Source organism: Bufo gargarizans, chromosome 2 (assembly GCF_014858855.1).
Source record: "Bufo gargarizans isolate SCDJY-AF-19 chromosome 2, ASM1485885v1, whole genome shotgun sequence".
NCBI classification, from domain to species: domain Eukaryota; kingdom Metazoa; phylum Chordata; class Amphibia; order Anura; family Bufonidae; genus Bufo; species Bufo gargarizans.
The window spans coordinates 716642631-716660170 of record NC_058081.1 but is presented as its reverse complement, the minus strand read 5'-3'; the positions used below and the strand labels follow the sequence as shown (position 1 = coordinate 716660170).

The 17540-nt window shown below is 43.2% G+C and overlaps 1 protein-coding gene across 1 annotated transcript in view; it reads left to right on the top strand.

Moving 5' to 3' along the window:
• LOC122929132 (phospholipase A2 inhibitor and Ly6/PLAUR domain-containing protein-like) overlaps positions 1–17540 on the top strand; it is a 53168-nt gene that overhangs the window by 10001 nt on the left and 25627 nt on the right. Inside the window, exons 2-4 of the mRNA XM_044282626.1 lie at positions 5797–5928; positions 6807–6953; positions 9744–9887. Of these exons, the coding sequence (XP_044138561.1) occupies positions 5797–5928; positions 6807–6953; positions 9744–9887 (423 nt within the window). The remainder of the gene's footprint in view (positions 1–5796; positions 5929–6806; positions 6954–9743; positions 9888–17540) is intronic.

Here is a 17540-nt window from a genome sequence, read left to right as displayed (position 1 = left end):
TGCTGCTTCCACCTCACCACTTCATAACTGGGCCACTATTTTGCCTTTCGGCCTGGCTGACATCATCATTTATTTGAGCCTTCTTCTGATCTGTCAGAAGAAAGGAAAAATTAGACGCACAACGGATCCTGTCTGTGTAGTAGTTGTAAGGCCTGTATGGTCCTATCAGAATTGGCTTGTGATTTGGTAGCCAAAAGGAGGACTGGGTACAAAACACAGAAGACACGCAAATATTCCATTCACCTATCATCTGTGTTTTGGATCCACTCCTGTTTGTTTTTTTTTTTTTCCATTAACAATACTGATGGATTACTGACCAAATGCTGACTGAGTGAAGGCGGATGCTCAACAGACAGGATCTGTTTTTTGTGGGTTATTGTTCTGACGGATCAGAGGAAGGGCAAAATAATCAGTGACGTCAAAACAAACTTACTGCTGACACCCTCTCCACTCTGTTGGGGGCTCTACTTGTATAAGTGTTTAATAGAGCAGGTTCTGTAGACATCTATGTGGAATCAGCTGACAATGATGTAAAAGGAGTGCACTTCTTCTTGACGCTAACATCGACCTGTAAGGCTGAGTTCACACTTGAGTTATTTGGTCAGTTTTGGCCCCGTGACTGCCCAAATAAGTGAAGTGTGCAGTGATTCTAAGAGCGACGCCTGTCATCTGCATGTCATACAGACCCACAGTATTATTTCACTACCACAGCAGACTCCCTATGCGTGTTACTGCAAGGCACAGTGTTCTACACCACTATAAAGGCTCTCTGCAGCCAGGAAATAGCTCTTTTTTAACTAAATTTGCCACAAATAAATTCGGATCGAACCACATTTTTTCAAAAAGTTTGGCTGAAGCGGCCTGAATCTAATTTTTGAAAAATGTGCTTATCTCTAGTCCTGAATACTGTTTAATATGATCTTCAGCTGAATCTCTGTAGGAACGGAGTTCATGAGGAAATATGAAGTACAGAGAGGAGGTGGGGAAGTTGGTGTGTCCTGCTGTGTGATTAGGATAGGTTTTGTGTGTAATAATAGTAAAGCGGCCATTTTATTACTCCTAATAATTGCTCCCCAGACAAAACGAGCCATTATAAATCATAAAATATTTTTGGGGAATATATTTATAGTAAAGTAATACTTAGGTATTTAATTTTCTTAATTCCCAGAGAACCCCTTTAAAGTCAATGCCTGTTCTTGAACACCTTTTTTCATTTTTTTTTTAAATCTAAATTGATCCCAAATTATTTGCTGATTCAGAACAGACCTCTGGGGAGCTGCAAAGATGTCATAAATGTTAGACTCTGTCTCCCTGAAGCCTCCACTAGGAAAAGCATCAGAGCTTAAAGGGGTTTCCAGGACATAAATAATGATGACCAGATCATCATCAATATCAAATTGGTGGGGATCAAAGTCTTGGCACCTCCGCTGAACAGCTGCATAAAGGGGCTGTGTTGCTTCATTGGGTTCTGTGGTCTCTTCCATGACCTGTGACGTCATGTCTATCAGTCATATAGCCTTTCTGCTGCTCAGTCCCATTCAATAGAATGGTATTGAGCTGCAATACCAAGCAAAGCCACTATACAATGTATGACACTGTGTTCGGCATACTATGAAGAGGTTGCATCGCTCGTCAGAACACCACGGCCCATTCAAATAGTTCAGCAGCCAGAAGTCAGATGTCCACCCACCAGATATTGAGGAACTATTCTGAGAAAAGGTCATTGATATTTAAATATTTTAATGTCTACTGTACACTGAACTTACTAATAAAAGATTAGCTCTTCATCTACATTCTGTCTTCACATCAGGCACTTTATATGGTCTGCCAGCCACCACAGGAGGGTCATAATGCTGCCTCAGCAGCCCCAAACATAAAGCATGTCCATGGTTCCTTAATACTCAAGGACTCAGAGGCTGCCTAAACTGGTTTTCACTAATCTTGGAGTTATATTACATTCTGTTTCCCCAGTAAGTATTGCGTGCCCGTATTGTTCAAACTATATTTACTACAGAGTCGCCTTTCAGACAGCCCAAAGAACTCTGGAGAGCATTATTGTGTTTATACTTATCTGAAACAATGTTTCAAGAAACCACAAACTGACACGTTTCAGAAAATCTGGATTAGGTGTATTTATTTTGAAACAGAAATTAAATTGACAATAATACATTAACCTGGAGATAGCCTTCCCTGACCTAAGGGATCCACAAACATACCCAGCCACACATAAGTGCATTAAAGTGGGGTGTGCAATAGGTAAACCCTAGTCATACTATTGGGCTCATTTATCCTCTTCCTTTAGGGCTTGAAACAAGTGTCAAATGGTCAAGAAATCTGGTCAAGGTCTAAAAACAACATCGCCATTTTAATACGCTTGTTTATTGCTTTTGTCCCTGACATCACCCCTGTCCTACTACAAAACACTAGTGTCTGTCTGTCCGCTGTCTCTAACATTATGTCATCTGTCTATCCGAAACAGAATCTTTCAAAGTCAGGCAAAAACTGAAACGGAGACCCCCCCAATGCCCAATGCAAATTTCTACGAAACATACAGGTAACACAGCGCCACATACAGTACCTCTCCTACCCAACACAGCGCCACATACAGTACCTCTTCTATCCAACACAGCACCACATACAGTACCTCTTCTATCCAGTGATGTCTCCTCTGATGTAGATGTTCTCTTTCTTTATCGTCTCCATTGAGACCAAACCACCATGAGGAGTTCTTTCAGCCATCTTTTGTCTCTGCAGAGTTTGGCAAACAGGCATCTTAGTTTCCTACTGTTCCATCGTCCTCCCACCTTCTGAACCCATCCTGCCAACTCTAATACTGTGCTCCACAATACTATACTGCAGAAACAGATAATACCCCTAAAAATGCTATGGCCACGCAGATATTTCCCCTTCAATAATTATTGGTGCACGTTGCACGTAATTATGCCTAGCAAATGGTGCCCCTGAAACTTATGGTGACGTAAACATAGTGTCCTTTAAAAATTATTGTCCACCCAAAAGTCCCACCAATAGTAATAATTCTCTGCCAGAGTGCACCCAATAGTTAAAATGTTTCTAATTTTGCCCCCAGAAGTAATAATGCCCCTATAGTAGTAATAACTTCCCTTATAATGTATACCTGTACAAACAATTACCCCTTACAATGTTTGCCAGTAAAATAATTCCCCCTATAATGTGTGCCAGTACAAAATATGACCCCTTATAATGTTTGCCAGTAAAATACTTCCACTTTGCAATGTGTGCCAGTACAAAAAAATGCTCCCTTATAAGGTGTGTCAGTACAAAAAAAAAAACTTTTTGTGCCCCCTGTAGAACGTATGTCCCCATAGTGGCCATCTTAGAATATTTGCCAGTACAAAAATGCTCCTTTTTACAACTGCAATGTCTCCATAGTGCTTCCTCCAGTTACAAAATAATGACCCCACCCCATTGTGGCAAGGCAGCATACTGCCAAATAAAAATAAACTCAAATACGTCCATTCTGCTGTCAGCGATGCAGTGCAAGACAGAGACCCCTTCTAGTCTGTGCCCTGAGCTCTATGCAGACCGGCTCAGGCAGCATGATGATGATGACACCGGCCTCTGATAGGGTACAGGAACTAGACTAAAGCCTATTAGAGGAAACAGTGGGCCCGGGAAACATCACTCCCGTGTCCCGTTGCAGCATTCAACTGTTTTTCTGTCCTGAGAATATCAATGTAATTGAATATGTAGAGATGAGTGTTTACATAATAGAAGCGGCCCTTCTGCTGGCCCCCTCTTACCCCATACCTGGAACTGCCTAAGGCAATCGCCTCACCTCGCCTCATTGGCGGTGAACCCCTGACTAACCTACCTATACCTGATATCTCCATCTCAGTGTGTGGCACTACCATCCTTTCTGGGCAGCATGACCTCTGTTGCGGTGTTATGTTTGACACTGATATTTCCTTCACCCGTCCCTTTCTACTGTAGAACCCACAAAAACTCATTGCTGTCCTGATCTATTTCCATTACTACAACTCATTACTAATCGGTCTCCTCCTTACCAGACTCTCCCCTTTCCAATCTATCCTGAAAGCAGCAGCCAGTAACTACTCTGATGCCCTCTGCCCTGTGCCAGTCATTGCACTGGTTGGCCATACAGTACTGGATTAAATTTTAACTGCTGATTCCCACCCACAAAGCTCTCCACAGTGCTGCACGCCCTACATCTCCTCCCTTATTTCTGTCTACCATTCTGCCGCTGACATCCACTATAATCCGAACCTCTGACTCCCATCTCCAAGACTTCTCCCAAGCTGCACCAGTTCTCTCGAACTCCCTACCCCAAGTGATTTGGTTAAATCCCATGTTTTTAGCATGGCCTATGAAATCCCCTGATCCAACTCTTCCCCATTCACCCCTCTCCCCACCTCATTATACTGAACCTGATCCATCATCCACCACTATCCACCAGAACCTCATGTACTCAGAAGCACTACAGATATCGGCTGGTGTCGGCAGTTTTCTGTCTAACTCCCTATTGTGTTGGACTATTGTGCGCAAAACGCATGTTTTACCTTTTATGTCAGAACTATCTCCTCATAGATTGTAAGCTCTTGTGAGCAGGGACCTAATTTCTCTTGTTTTAATTGTTGACTTGTTTGTTGCTATGTTATTTCTGACTGTTTGTACATGAACCCATGAATTGGAAAGCGTTGTTGGCTGTTAACTATAAGCACTCAATTGGCATGATCTATTAAAAAAACACTGCGACTTGCATGCCCATAAGGTCTTTGGCTGCCTCACGGCAGTGTCTCGTGCCTCCCTTTAGCCGCCCATGTATTTCTACCTTTAGAATGTGGGTGGGAGGTGTCCCAATCTGGGCCTTATTAAAATAAACAGCCATCTCCAAAATTTATGTAGGTGCTAAATGACTGGAGAACTTAATGATTTTGCTACAATGCAATGCTGATATTTGATGGAACATCTGAAAGGGGTTTTCCATGGGCATGGTCACATGCACCGCTCCACCCACTGGCGGTAATGTGTAGAGAAGAGCGAGTCCGAATTTGCTTCGCTCCAAACTTCGTTTTAATGCCGTACAGCAATAAAATGTATGGGCTCTGACAAGACGATTAAAACGAAGTGTGGAGCGAAGCGACTTCGAATCTAGTATCCGAAGCTCAGTTCTCTCATCCCTAGTACGTGGCCAAAAGCAGCACGTCTCCTCTGAAGCCAGTCATTGGCTGGAGCAGTGCTTGTGACCATTCCCTTTAACTACTGGATGGAAACAGTGTGGTGACTAGAAGTGGACTAGAGAGGCATGCAGCAGGTAAGTATAAATCTTCTGTTTCAGGGGGCAGGCTGTTGGCACTTGTTTAAATATTGTTATAATCAGAAAACCCCTTAAAGAGAAGTCAAGGTAAACTTGATTGACGCAGCCACGTTCTAATGAGTCAGAGGAGATCCAGCAACCTGACCACAGGGATCCATATCCTTCATAATTTTATGGATTTGCTATGATCATCATTCCTGGAGATAACCCTGAAAGGAATAGCTATTAAAACTTTTACCAATAGAAATTTTGAAAGCAAAAAACTGTTCAAGTCAAGCTTTTTAGTTCATGTTCATACTTCACATCCATTGATACTTGGGATTAACAGTTATAATGTGGCAGGACTGGGCATGTCTGCCAATCCCTAGCAACATCTACACCATGGAGGAAAACCACAGGTTTCTTTTTTTCCAGAGCTTAATCCATTGTCCTGTTTACTGAGACATAATAATCCTATATATGTTCCCTTACTCCCTCAGGTGCTGCCCTGGAATGTGAAGTTTGTGTTTCGCTCAACTCAAATAGTTGTTCTGGTCACTATGAGCTCTGTAAATCTCCACAAAGTCGCTGTTTGGTGACCCTCACCGAGACAACTCTAAAAGATGGGAATGGTAAGTAAGTGGGTTATGGGTTGCAGTAGAAATTGAGTTCATGTGACAATTTCTATTTTTCAGAAGTAAAACATATTCTATACCAAAGATAACAAATGGATGTACAGGTATGTAACAATGGGTGGTGATGGTCATATTTTAACAACCATGACTGGTCTACTAGAGAAGTAAAAACTCTATCACTATCGGATTTGGAATAGGGTTAAATCAGAGAGCGGAGACTGAGGGAGTGTGTGTTCTTTATCCCTATTGCGAACCTTGTCCAGGAGATATTTACTTTCCCACAAGAAATAAATAACCAATTATCCTTTGCATAGTCTCAGTTTCAGGAAGGTGTGGGAAAGGCCCTTAAAGGGGTTCTTCAGGATTTTAATATTGATGGCTGGAGCCAGGGTCATTTTTGCACGCAATGGCCCTTTTAGAAATCAGGAACATGCCTTACTCACACACACTAGGCAAATGGCGTACTTGCAACACTAATCCATAGAACATGCAGTGCCTTACCAAACCCAGCGCTCTTTTACCCAGCGCTCTTTTGTGGTAGGCAGAAAAGAGACACACGACCCCTTTGATATCATCACTGAGCCACCAGGCCTCTTTAACACTGTTTAAACTTTGGATCTTTTTTGCAAATGTTTTGTAAATTCTGCCCCTATTCATATTATGACAGTGAGGGCCGCCCGCTTGTCTGCTCCACGAGCAAACGTTGCTCATGTCACCTCATGATTGGGGCTTCCTTCTGTTCATCAATTTGACCTAGCTAAAATGGTCAAAGTAATAATGGGAGTTGGATGGAAAAAAAAATGTTTTGAGGTCAGACAAGTATCCTCTTGGATAGACTTAACCGGATATTTTTCTTCTTCTGTCTTCTATTTTAGGAGAAATGAAAAGTGCCGTCCTGGAGAAATCCTGTGGAAGTTTCTATAATTGCAGTCATCCAGCGACACTAACCACAGAGAAGTTCCGTGTGAGAGTGACCACAATGTGCTGTAATCAGGACTATTGCAACAAAGGCCCCATGGACTGTATGTACTCTAGAAGGAATGTGCAACCAGAACATATTGCAATTCAAACTGACCCTGATAAATGTCGGGGTGTGGTTAACCATTATTTTTAAAAAGCCATTTGGTCAATAATACCTTATTTACATTTATCAATTAGTCTACCCTTCCCTATTAAACTTATATGGGGTAATTTATTAAGACCGGTGTTTTAGATGCAGATAAGACAAGGGGGGGACAGACGTTTCTCAGTATTGGCCCTCAAAATCTGGAACTCCCTCCCAGAACACATTAGAACAACATCAGATTACCTGGAATTCAGGAGGTTGGTTAAGACCTGGCTATTTGTGTAGGATGACGAGGGGCCCACCAATATAGCCATCGACAAGCGCTTCGATCGGATTGAGTTCCTCTAGAGCGCTATACAAGGACTTAGTAACATAACATAACATGTAGAGACACCGGTACATGAATGACTTTGGTGCTGGTCATGCGACTTGCTTAAATCTATGCCTGTTTCTGGCGTAGATTTAAGATATTTTCAGCTGGCCCGCCACCTTCCCCACCCATGCCACGACCCCTTTTTCTGTCACTTCGGAAAAGTGGTGTGAACAGGGAAAAGTCCCAGATTCGGCCACAAAAGTGTCATAACGTACTTTGCTTCGTAAATGACCCCCATAATCTTTACTCCCACCAAAACTCAAAGCTAATGGTTAAAACCCATTCTACTGCTGCTGCTCAGATTTACTAGCGTGGATAGCTTTGACTTGAGCTTGGTTTAGCGTTGAGTTTAAGTGGGAATAAAGATTATAAATAGAGATGAGCGAAACGAATCCCACAAAGTGAAATTCTATCCGAATTTAAGGACAAATCCAATTCGCCTAGTAGCCGAATCTTCTCGTGCTTCGTGTCAGCAAATTGATTTAACCTGAAATAGTACAAAAAACATAAAAATTCAAACTTACCTCCTCCATTTGCTCGCGACGGGCCACCAGCCTCCATCTTGCTTGAAGATCTCGGCCGAAATCTGAGCCAGCATGATGATTTAATCTTGTGCCGCACAGAATTTCGTCCGAGATCTTCAAGCAAGATGGCAGCTGCCGGCCCGTCGCGAGCAAATGGAGGCGGTAAATTTGGTTTATTTATTTTTTATTGTCAATTTTACACTCAGATGCCTCGATCAAGTATGAACGCAGCATCTGAGGGGTACAATGACAGTGGCGGCGCTATCACAGCTCCCTGTTATTGCACCTGCTACGTCACAAATCAATTTTTTTCATGAAATTCAGTAAATCGGCCGAATCAAACTTTTAAGAAATTTGCTCATCTCTAATTACAAATTTAATAGGGAAGGGTACACTAATTTACACTAATTGATAAATGTAAATAGGGTATTATTGGCCATTATTTTGTGAAAATAACAGTACATATTGATGACCTACCCTCAGGATGATAGGTGGATGTCCGACTGCCGGCAACCCCACAGATTACCCGTTCGAACAGGAGGCAACACTTATACCAGCGCTACTTTCTTTTCAAGATTACACTACTCATCTCAGAAGTCTCAATTATGTAGTGTAATTTCAAGTGCTTGTTCTGTTCACTTGAATGGGACCAGAATTTGTAACTACACTGTGCTGCCATTGCATACACAGTGTATTCTTGAAGAAGAAGTAGGGCTAGCACGACATCTGCCTCCTCTCCAAAAAGCTGATCGCTGGGGTGCTGAGATTCAGACCCCTATCGATCAGATATCTATGAACTATCCTGAGGACAGGTCATCAGTATCTATTGATTGCACTACCCCTTTAGGTCCACAATGAGCAGGGATTTATACAGTATGAATAAAATGTTTTACTGAATTTCCCAACAATACTTTATATCAGTCTACTCAGTTCCTCCTGCTCTATAAATTGTTTCCCATCCAACACCAGGATGATTGTGACAGATCACCTTTAAAATAAGTTATTTTCTTACATATTATTTTATTTGCTTCTGAGGTACCCAGGGGCATGAGGTAAGAGACATGGCAACACACTAAATGGTGTCTCTTCCCTAGGTGTTTGCTCACCTAGAACAGTAGACTCAAACCTATGGCGCTTAGCAGTTGCCAAACTATAACCTCTCATGCTCTAGGCAACTTGAGAACCAAAGGTTGGAGACCACTGATCTCTGAACATATTTGTCACTATTCTTTCCTAGAGGAGAGAAGTGGAGGGTGACCCTTGGGTCTGTCCTCTACTTTTTTTTTTGGCAAAGATTATGATATGGCACCTTTACTCAGTTGGATTCTCTTCAATTGTCTCCTTCATAGCACTAGTCTTTAGTAAAGGTACAAAATTTGTCAAAATTGTAAAGTTCTATGAAGGGTTCTAGCCCCCCGTTGTAGATATTGTTGGATTCTGGTAGCTTTACTTATTAGCATATAAATTCTGATAATACCATTATCTTTTTTTTTTTTTTCTACTGGTAAAAACAAGCACCATAACAGGGGAAAAAATACACTAGCCTCCATGATTCAACTTAAAGGGTTATTCCATAAATATACGATAGTTATGGGTCCTACCTCTTCACCATCATCATAAGAACAAGAAGGAACCACATGGAGCTCTTATAGAATTGAATATATGCACACCCATTCACAGCAGTCACAATTTGGGGATTGATGAAGCCTTTTTCTTAATATTGGTCCAAATGTCGAAGGTGGGACAATCACCTATCGAACATTCCTGTGGACAGAGGGTAAAAGTCCAAGATAGAAACACCCCTTTAAAAAAAAGTATTAATTTGTTTTTTCTTTTTGATAAATTACAGGGAAACAAACAAATTCCACAGTTAATGGAGTGAGCTGTCCATCGTGTTTTGAAAAAAATTCTCAATCCTGTGATGTTAAAACCCACATAAACTGCACGGGAGACGAAATGCATTGCGTTCAATATTTAGCCTCCAGGAAAGAAGGTAAGTCGTTACCTATTTTATAAGATAGAGGTGGGGACTAGGTTTCTTTTCTTCTTTTCTTCCTCTGGCCTTTTGGTTTTCACTTTGATCTTAATGAACATCACTAGCAATTGTGTAGGTTTGAGTAACTTCTTCCATTCCTTTCGAGACATGAACAAGAATCAATTGCGCAGGCCAAGTAGTAGAGTCTCTCAAGTATGAGGTTTGCACACAGTATAGTGCAATGTCCGCTTTCTTCTGCAAATTAGCTCTCTTTCCAAAAACAAATAAAAGCTAAACAGCGGATGCCACCACCAGCATTTCAGCTTTCTTTTTGGAAAGAGAGCTAATTGGCATACCATTTTGTCCAGGGGAGCACAACCTGGTCTAAAAGACTTCTTACGTCTACTAGGTGCTCTCCGCAAGAAGAAATAGTACTGTAGTTCCCTCTTCCCTCTAGAAATTGATTGAGGTTCATCCTATGGTGCCTCTACTATGTTGGCTTCATGAACATCTCAGCTATCTGTTATAAAATAGCAAAAAGTAGGCCTTCCCTCTCGATGACCTTCACTTCTTTCTGATTAGTCCCCAGTGACCCCATGTTGTTTGCCCAATTCACTAAGCTACATCATTGTTTGTTTAATTTCTATTAAAGGGAATATTTTGCAAGAACTGTGACTCGTCATTGTTCTACTCTAGATTTCCCAAGAGGAGGTGTCCTGCCTGTTCCTTACTTACTTGAACAGATGTTTTTGAAATTTCAATTTGGTTTAAAATTATGCCAAGTTGGAACTGTTTGTATACATGGAGAAAGTCCTGATGATGTTCTGAAGGAAGGGTGGACACTTGCTTCCACATCTAGCCCTATGCTGTTTACATATTAATGGTACAATTTAACATTTATCAAACTTGAAGGCCACTGACAAAGCTTCAAAAGGACAACATCTCGTAGATTCTTGGCACATGATAAATTGTTCTTAGAAGAAACAATAGGGAAATGCTATTCATTCAGTTAAAGGGACTAATCATCAGACCATGCTCCCTTAAGATTGCGATATATAAATAACTTCCTATGGAATCTGAATGGTTGGACACACAGTAGACCTTCAAAATTGCCTCAACAATGTACTATGCCTAGAAGGCTAGGAGATGCAAAAAAATCTCCTTTTGCTCCTTAGGTCTCACAGTAAGTTGTAAGAAAGTATTTTATGTGACCCCCTTTTCATGTCTCCTGAATGGCTGAGAGGGCCGACTGAAGGGAGGAGCATGTCTTGTAGCCTATTTTGAAGCCCCCACTTAGATAATATTAAGGGATCTTTTTTAATTATTTACTTGAACTACTGTAGGATGAGTTACAGTACCAGGCACTGCCTATGAGCAACAGTGGCACTATGTCTAGAAGTAATTTTTTTGTCAAGCATAGACAACCCCTTTAAGTAACACTGACATAATATCCTAAAAGGTATGGCCACACTTGACGGAAAAACCAGCTGTGGATTTTGGCATGGATCCATGGATAAAACCGCATGATGTATGGCATGCAGCTGTTACAGCGGGCATGGCTGTTGATTTTACCTTCAAATCCACAGTTTTTTCCATTTAGACATGGTTTTCCAGACTGTGCCAAGAATGAACATGTCTCTATGGAGACACTATTTGGAGTCTGCCTACAGATGAGCTCCATCGAATCTGGCAGAAAATTTTGGCGGATCCACGGTCCACCACATTCAAATTGAAAGACCGTGGTAAAACCCAAAGGGTTTCTTCCCTAGAATTCATGGTGCATTTTGACCTTGACAAAATCCTCTGTGTGAACCCTGCCTTAGAGAGATATTATGGTGTTTGGAAATAGCCTAATACCACAGAATTTCCTTTAAATAGGGAAGTCACTTGCCTCTTATGTCTTATACAGTAATCCTATGTTTTATCGCAAATCAAACTTTATTAAGACATCTTTCTTAAGAAACATAAAGTTCTGTACTACCGTACATTACTGTCCCAGGCTAGAACTAGACTTGGAAATTGGGTATAATAATCATCAGTGCTGATGTTGGACTGGGAGTATTGACTCTTCTCCATGAAATATATGTGACATCTCCATGTATAATTATATTTTTGTACATAGGAGCAGTATTATAGTAGTTATATTCTTAACCAAATTTATTTTTATTCAAAGAGTAAGGCATATCAATCGATCACAAACCATCGTAGCATCACTGGTAAGGCATAGTCACAAATCAGCCATGGACGTGACCACAATTGCATGTCAATGCAACACATGTTGTACAAAATGATACATCAAATGTGACAGACAATAAAAATCTAATATAACACAAAGAAGAGGAAAAGAGAGGGAAAGAAGGGAAAGGAAGGGGGGGGGGGGGGGTAGGGGAGTTTTCCCCAACTCCGTCAGGGGAACTTCCTATATGTCTTCCAGTGTGACCAGATTTTTAGAAAGCGGGAACGCGTGCCAGATTCCCAGTGGGCCAGCTCTTCAAACCTGTAGATCTGATCCACCTTATCCCTCCACATCGAAACAGTGGGAGGTTCAGTATCCTTCCAAAGCAGCGGGATGAGCAGTCTCGCCGCCGTGATGAGCATAGTAGGAAGATCAGATCTACAGGGGGAAAGCGAGTCATTAGGGCACCAAAGCAGGATCAGTTTAGGATCCAGCTTAACCTGCTTAGCACACACCTCATTTATCAGAGCTTCTATACTGGTCCAGAACGCTTTAATCTTTTCACAGTGCCACCAAATGTGTGACAGAGAGCCTACGTCTTTTCTACACCTCCAGCACTCACTTGGGAAATCTGCGTTAAGCCTATGCAAAAACTCCGGGGACTTGTACCATCTCGTAAGCAGCTTATACGAGTTTTCTTGTACCTTAATACAGCGGCTAAAGCCGTGAGAGTGCGTAAGGACAAAAGCCCTTTCCGGGTCTGTAAGGTGGATGGACAATTCCCTTTCCCATGAAGAAAGGAAATGTAGCTCAGGAGGGGAGGCTGAGAGTAACTCCTTATATATGGTAGACAGCGGTTTAGGGATCCTACGGGCATCTGATAGTCTCCTAGACAGCCAAGAGGGGGTTCCAGAGGTGGTGGGGGGTGGTAGCTTAATCATCTTAATCTCCTTCTGCAGGGCAAAACTCTGCAGGAAGGAAGCTTTTTTGACTTTAGGGTCATTCAAGACCGTGGACCAATCCAGGGACCCATCCGGGGACCGGATCTCACTTAAAGGGATCTCGGCCAAAAGAGGCCAGATACCTGAGGGCTTCTCAGCTTCCGGATGGACATAAAACTGTAAAGAGGAAAGCGGAGTACCCGGTATGGGAAACTCAAGTGTTCTATCCTTAAACTGCTTGGCCCACTCAACAAACATACCCTTCCATAGGAGTGGCAAAGAGGAACTACCCGGAGAACAAGGGGACAGCCCCCAGAGAATCCGCTTCATTCTAGTGGAGAGCAGGGAGCGCTCAAGACACACATATGGAGCACTATAAGTGCTATTGAGGAGGGATAGACCTCTAAATAGTTGAAAGGCCACATAGTAGGAACGTATGTCGGGCAGACCAAAGCCACCAAACCTCCTCTCTCTGGTCAGCACCGAATAAGCAATTCTGGAGGGTTTACTTCCCCACAAAAAGAGGGAGAAAACTCTGCGGATGTCTACAAAAAATGAGTGCGGCAGCCAGATAGGCAACACCTGCAGAAGGTACAAAAATTTAGGAGCTATAAAGGTCTTGAGGTAGTTCCTCTTCCCACACCAAGAAATAAACGGCAGTTTAATAGAGTGCAGCTGCTTCCTAACTGAGGACAATAAGGGGGCATAATTCAGAGCAAATAAGTCCTTCGCCTGAGCCGGGACATGCACACCCAAAAATACTATGTCTGTTGTAGCCCAGTGAAAGGGGGTATTATTCTGAAGGGCCTCTTTAACCGATTCTGGACATGTAACGTTTAGGGCCATGGACTTGCCATAGTTAATTTTAAAGTTTGACACATGGCCAAACTCCTCAAAAAGAGACAAAAGCCTAGGGAAGGATGTTTCGGGATTGGAAGTCATAATAAGTAGGTCATCTGCAAATGCGGCTGTCAAGTGGGTCCGAGAATCAATGGTCAAGCCCCTAACCGCAGGATCCTGCCGGATCTTACACAGCAGAGTCTCCATCACTATGACGAATAGAGATGGGGAGAGAGGACACCCCTGCCTTGTCCCATTGGATATGGAAAAGGAGGGAGAAAGCGTATCATTTATTTTGAGTCTGGCAGACGGGGCTGAATACAGAGTGAAGATCGCAGATATAAACGAATCTGGGAAACCAAACCTCGACAGGGCCCGTGACATATAATGCCAACCGACCCTGTCGAAGGCCTTCTCCGCGTCCGTGCTCAGCAAAGCCAGAGGCGTGGAGGAGCTTCTAACCCAATCCATAAGATGGAGCAAACGTATCGTGTTTTCACAGCCCTGTCTGCCACGCACAAACCCCACTTGCTCGCTATCAATAAGATCCGGCAGGATCAGCTGTATTCGCTGCGCCAGTATCTTGGCCCACCACTTGACGTCCGCATTTAGCAGTGAAATCAGGCGATAACTGCCACAGTGGAGGGGGTCTTTGTTTTCTTTATGGATTATAGTTATGTGGGCCTCTAACGTTTGGGGGGGTAGAGAACCTCCAGTCAGGAGGAAATTACAAAGTGCCTGAAAGTGAGGGGTCAAAACGTCTTTGAAGGTCTTGTAATACGATATAGGGAGTCCATCCGGGCCAGGACTCTTACCTGATGGAATGGAGGAAAGGACCTTGCCAATTTCCTCTCCTGATACAGGGGCGACTAGTTGGGAAGCTTGCAGGGGACTGACAGAGGGCAGCTTCAGAGTGGACAGGAACTCATCTGTGGCTTGCTCAATAGAGGCTGAACCAGGACGGTCTGGAGTGGGGAGGTTCTACAGATCCGCATAAAAAGCACTAAACGCTTTCGCTATATCGTGAGTCGACTTGTGCTTATTGCCTTCCGCATCTAGAATAGCAGGGATAAATGAATCCACGTGACGTTGCTTAGCCATGGCAGACATCAGTTTATTACCTTTGTTCCCATGGGCATAAGCTTTAAACCTGGAGCGGAATATAAGTTTTGCTGATTTGGCGTTGAGCAAGTTTTTCAGTCCCGTCCTGGCCTCCGCTAATTCAGCAGCCAGAGCCTGAGCCTGGGTTTGCTTATGGGTCAGTTCAAGACTCGCTATGCGGGACAGCAGGTCATCTACAGCCTTGGAGCGCAACTTTTTAACATGCGAGCCCAGGGAAATTAATTCTCCTCTGACCACCGCCTTATGAGTCTCCCACAAGATGGAGGGAGAGGGAGGAGGGTCGCCCACTGCATTAAGAGAGAAGAATTCAGACACAATCCGGGAGATTCTAGCTGCAATGGTAGGGTCGGAGATCAATGTGTCATTAAGACGCCATATTCTCTCACGTTTAGGAAGAGCTGTCATAGACACCCGGAGAAATACTGGGGCGTGATCAGAAAGCGTAATGTTCCCAATCCTCGTGTCTACCACCTGAGAAATATGGGGGGAGGATAAAAACAAGTAGTCCAACCTATGGAAGGATTTTTTAGCGTTTGAATAAAACGTATAATCCCTACCAGAGGGATGCATAGTGCGCCACACATCAATAACCCGCAACTTCTTCAGCGCAGTCTTCAGACGTCGCAGAAGTTTGTGGGACAACTCAGACCTCTGAGAGGACGAGTCAAGGCCTGGCTCCATAGTCACATTAAAGTCGCCTCCTAGTATAAGCATGCCCTCACTAAAAGCCTGTAATTGCTCAAGAGTCCGGACGAGCCAGGGGATCTGACCCCTATTAGGGGCATATAAATTAGCCAGGGTAACAGGCGCGTCAGCGATGTGCCCCTTAACGAATAAGAAGCGACCATCAGTGTCCGCAAGGACAGCGGAGTGTTTGAAGGGTAGGCGCTTGTGGACGGCCACGCTGACACCCCTGCTAGCCGAGGCAAAAGAGCTATGAAACCATTGTGGGAATGCGTTTTGGGACAATTTCGGGATCTTCCCTGATTTAAAATGAGTTTCTTGGAGGAATACAACGGAGGCCTCATCTTTCAGTAACAAAGAGAGCACCTGAGACCGCTTACATGGCTCGTTCAGACCCCTGGCATTCAGTGAGGCAACTACAACAGAGGCCATAGTGAAGACAGAGGAGGCCTGTCGGCCCAGAGCAAGAGGACATCCAGTCTAGAAAGCCACGGACGGAGTAAGAGGAAGAAAGGGAGGAAAGAGGAGGAAGGGAAAGTCAAAAGAAAAAACATAACAAATGAGACAGTAACACAACCCAAATAACAAAGAATGTCTCCCCATGGACAGGGAGCACGTGACCCCACCCAGCATCTGACACAATGGAGATCCTTTTTCATAGCGGCAAACAGCCGGGATCTGTCAGAGCGGGGCTCCTGTGGGGCCACCGGGGGTGGAAAGGAAGGGGGTGAGGGAGAGGACATAATCAGTAACATAACTGACAACAGGGCAGACATATAACCCCCGCATAACTAACAGTGCAATCAGTGCGCTAACATACAGCTCGTAACCTGCATCTCATGCAGGCAAGGTAGTAAAGCATAGGGTCCGGCCCAAAACCCATGGGAACGGGGCAGTGGGCCAAGACCTGAAATAAGTCCAAATGGACAAACGATGAAACTTCAGCTCAGGCAGAGCCAGACAGAGTTCCTACGTCTTGGGACCCAGCAAAGTCACAGAACATTGAACTCAGTGGAGAGTGAACAAAAGCGCCTTCAGCGCTTCCCGGAACAAAGTCAGGTAACAGGTGCTTGCGACCGGCCTTTTCCTTGTTTCCCAGCTCTGGAAGGTGAAACTTGCTGCCACGAATCTATACCCGGAGGGGTAGGCAGGGGGTCCCCTTGATCAGCCGGCATCCACGAGGGAACTGTGATGGGTTCAATCCCAAGAGGGCCCCATATTGCTTTCAGGTCTTCCGGGGATAGTAGTTATATTGTTGTACATAGGAGCAGTATTATAGTAGTTATATTCTTGTACATAGGAGGAAGTATTATAGTAGTTATATTCTTGTACATAGGAGGCAGTATTATAGTAGTTATATTCTTGTACATAGGAGGCAGTATTATAGTAGTTATATACTTGTACATAGGAGCAGTATTATAGAAGTTATATTCTTGTACATAGGTGCAGTATTATAGTAGTTATATTCTTGTACATAGGAGCAGTATTATAGTAGTTATATTCTTGTACATAGGAGCAGTATTATAGTAGTTATACTCTCGTACAGTGGGAACAGTATTATAGTAGTTATATTCTCGTACAGTGGGAACAGTATTATAGTAGTTATATTCTTGTACATGGGAGCAGTATTATAGTAGTTATATTCTTAACCATATTTCTTTTTATTGTGGTAAGAAAACAAGGCTTCATGCCCACACATGACGGCAGAATCATAACATTAAAAGTCACAATAGTTATCCATCATACAAGTCATATGTAAACATTTCCAGCGATTATCATCTGCATCAGAAATAAACATTTAAAGAAAAGAAAAGAGAAAAAAGGGAAAAAAGGGGGGGGGGGAACACAAGGATAGGAAGGTGAAGAGAACCAGGGAAGGGGAGGATTCCTGCTCTATCATGTGAAATT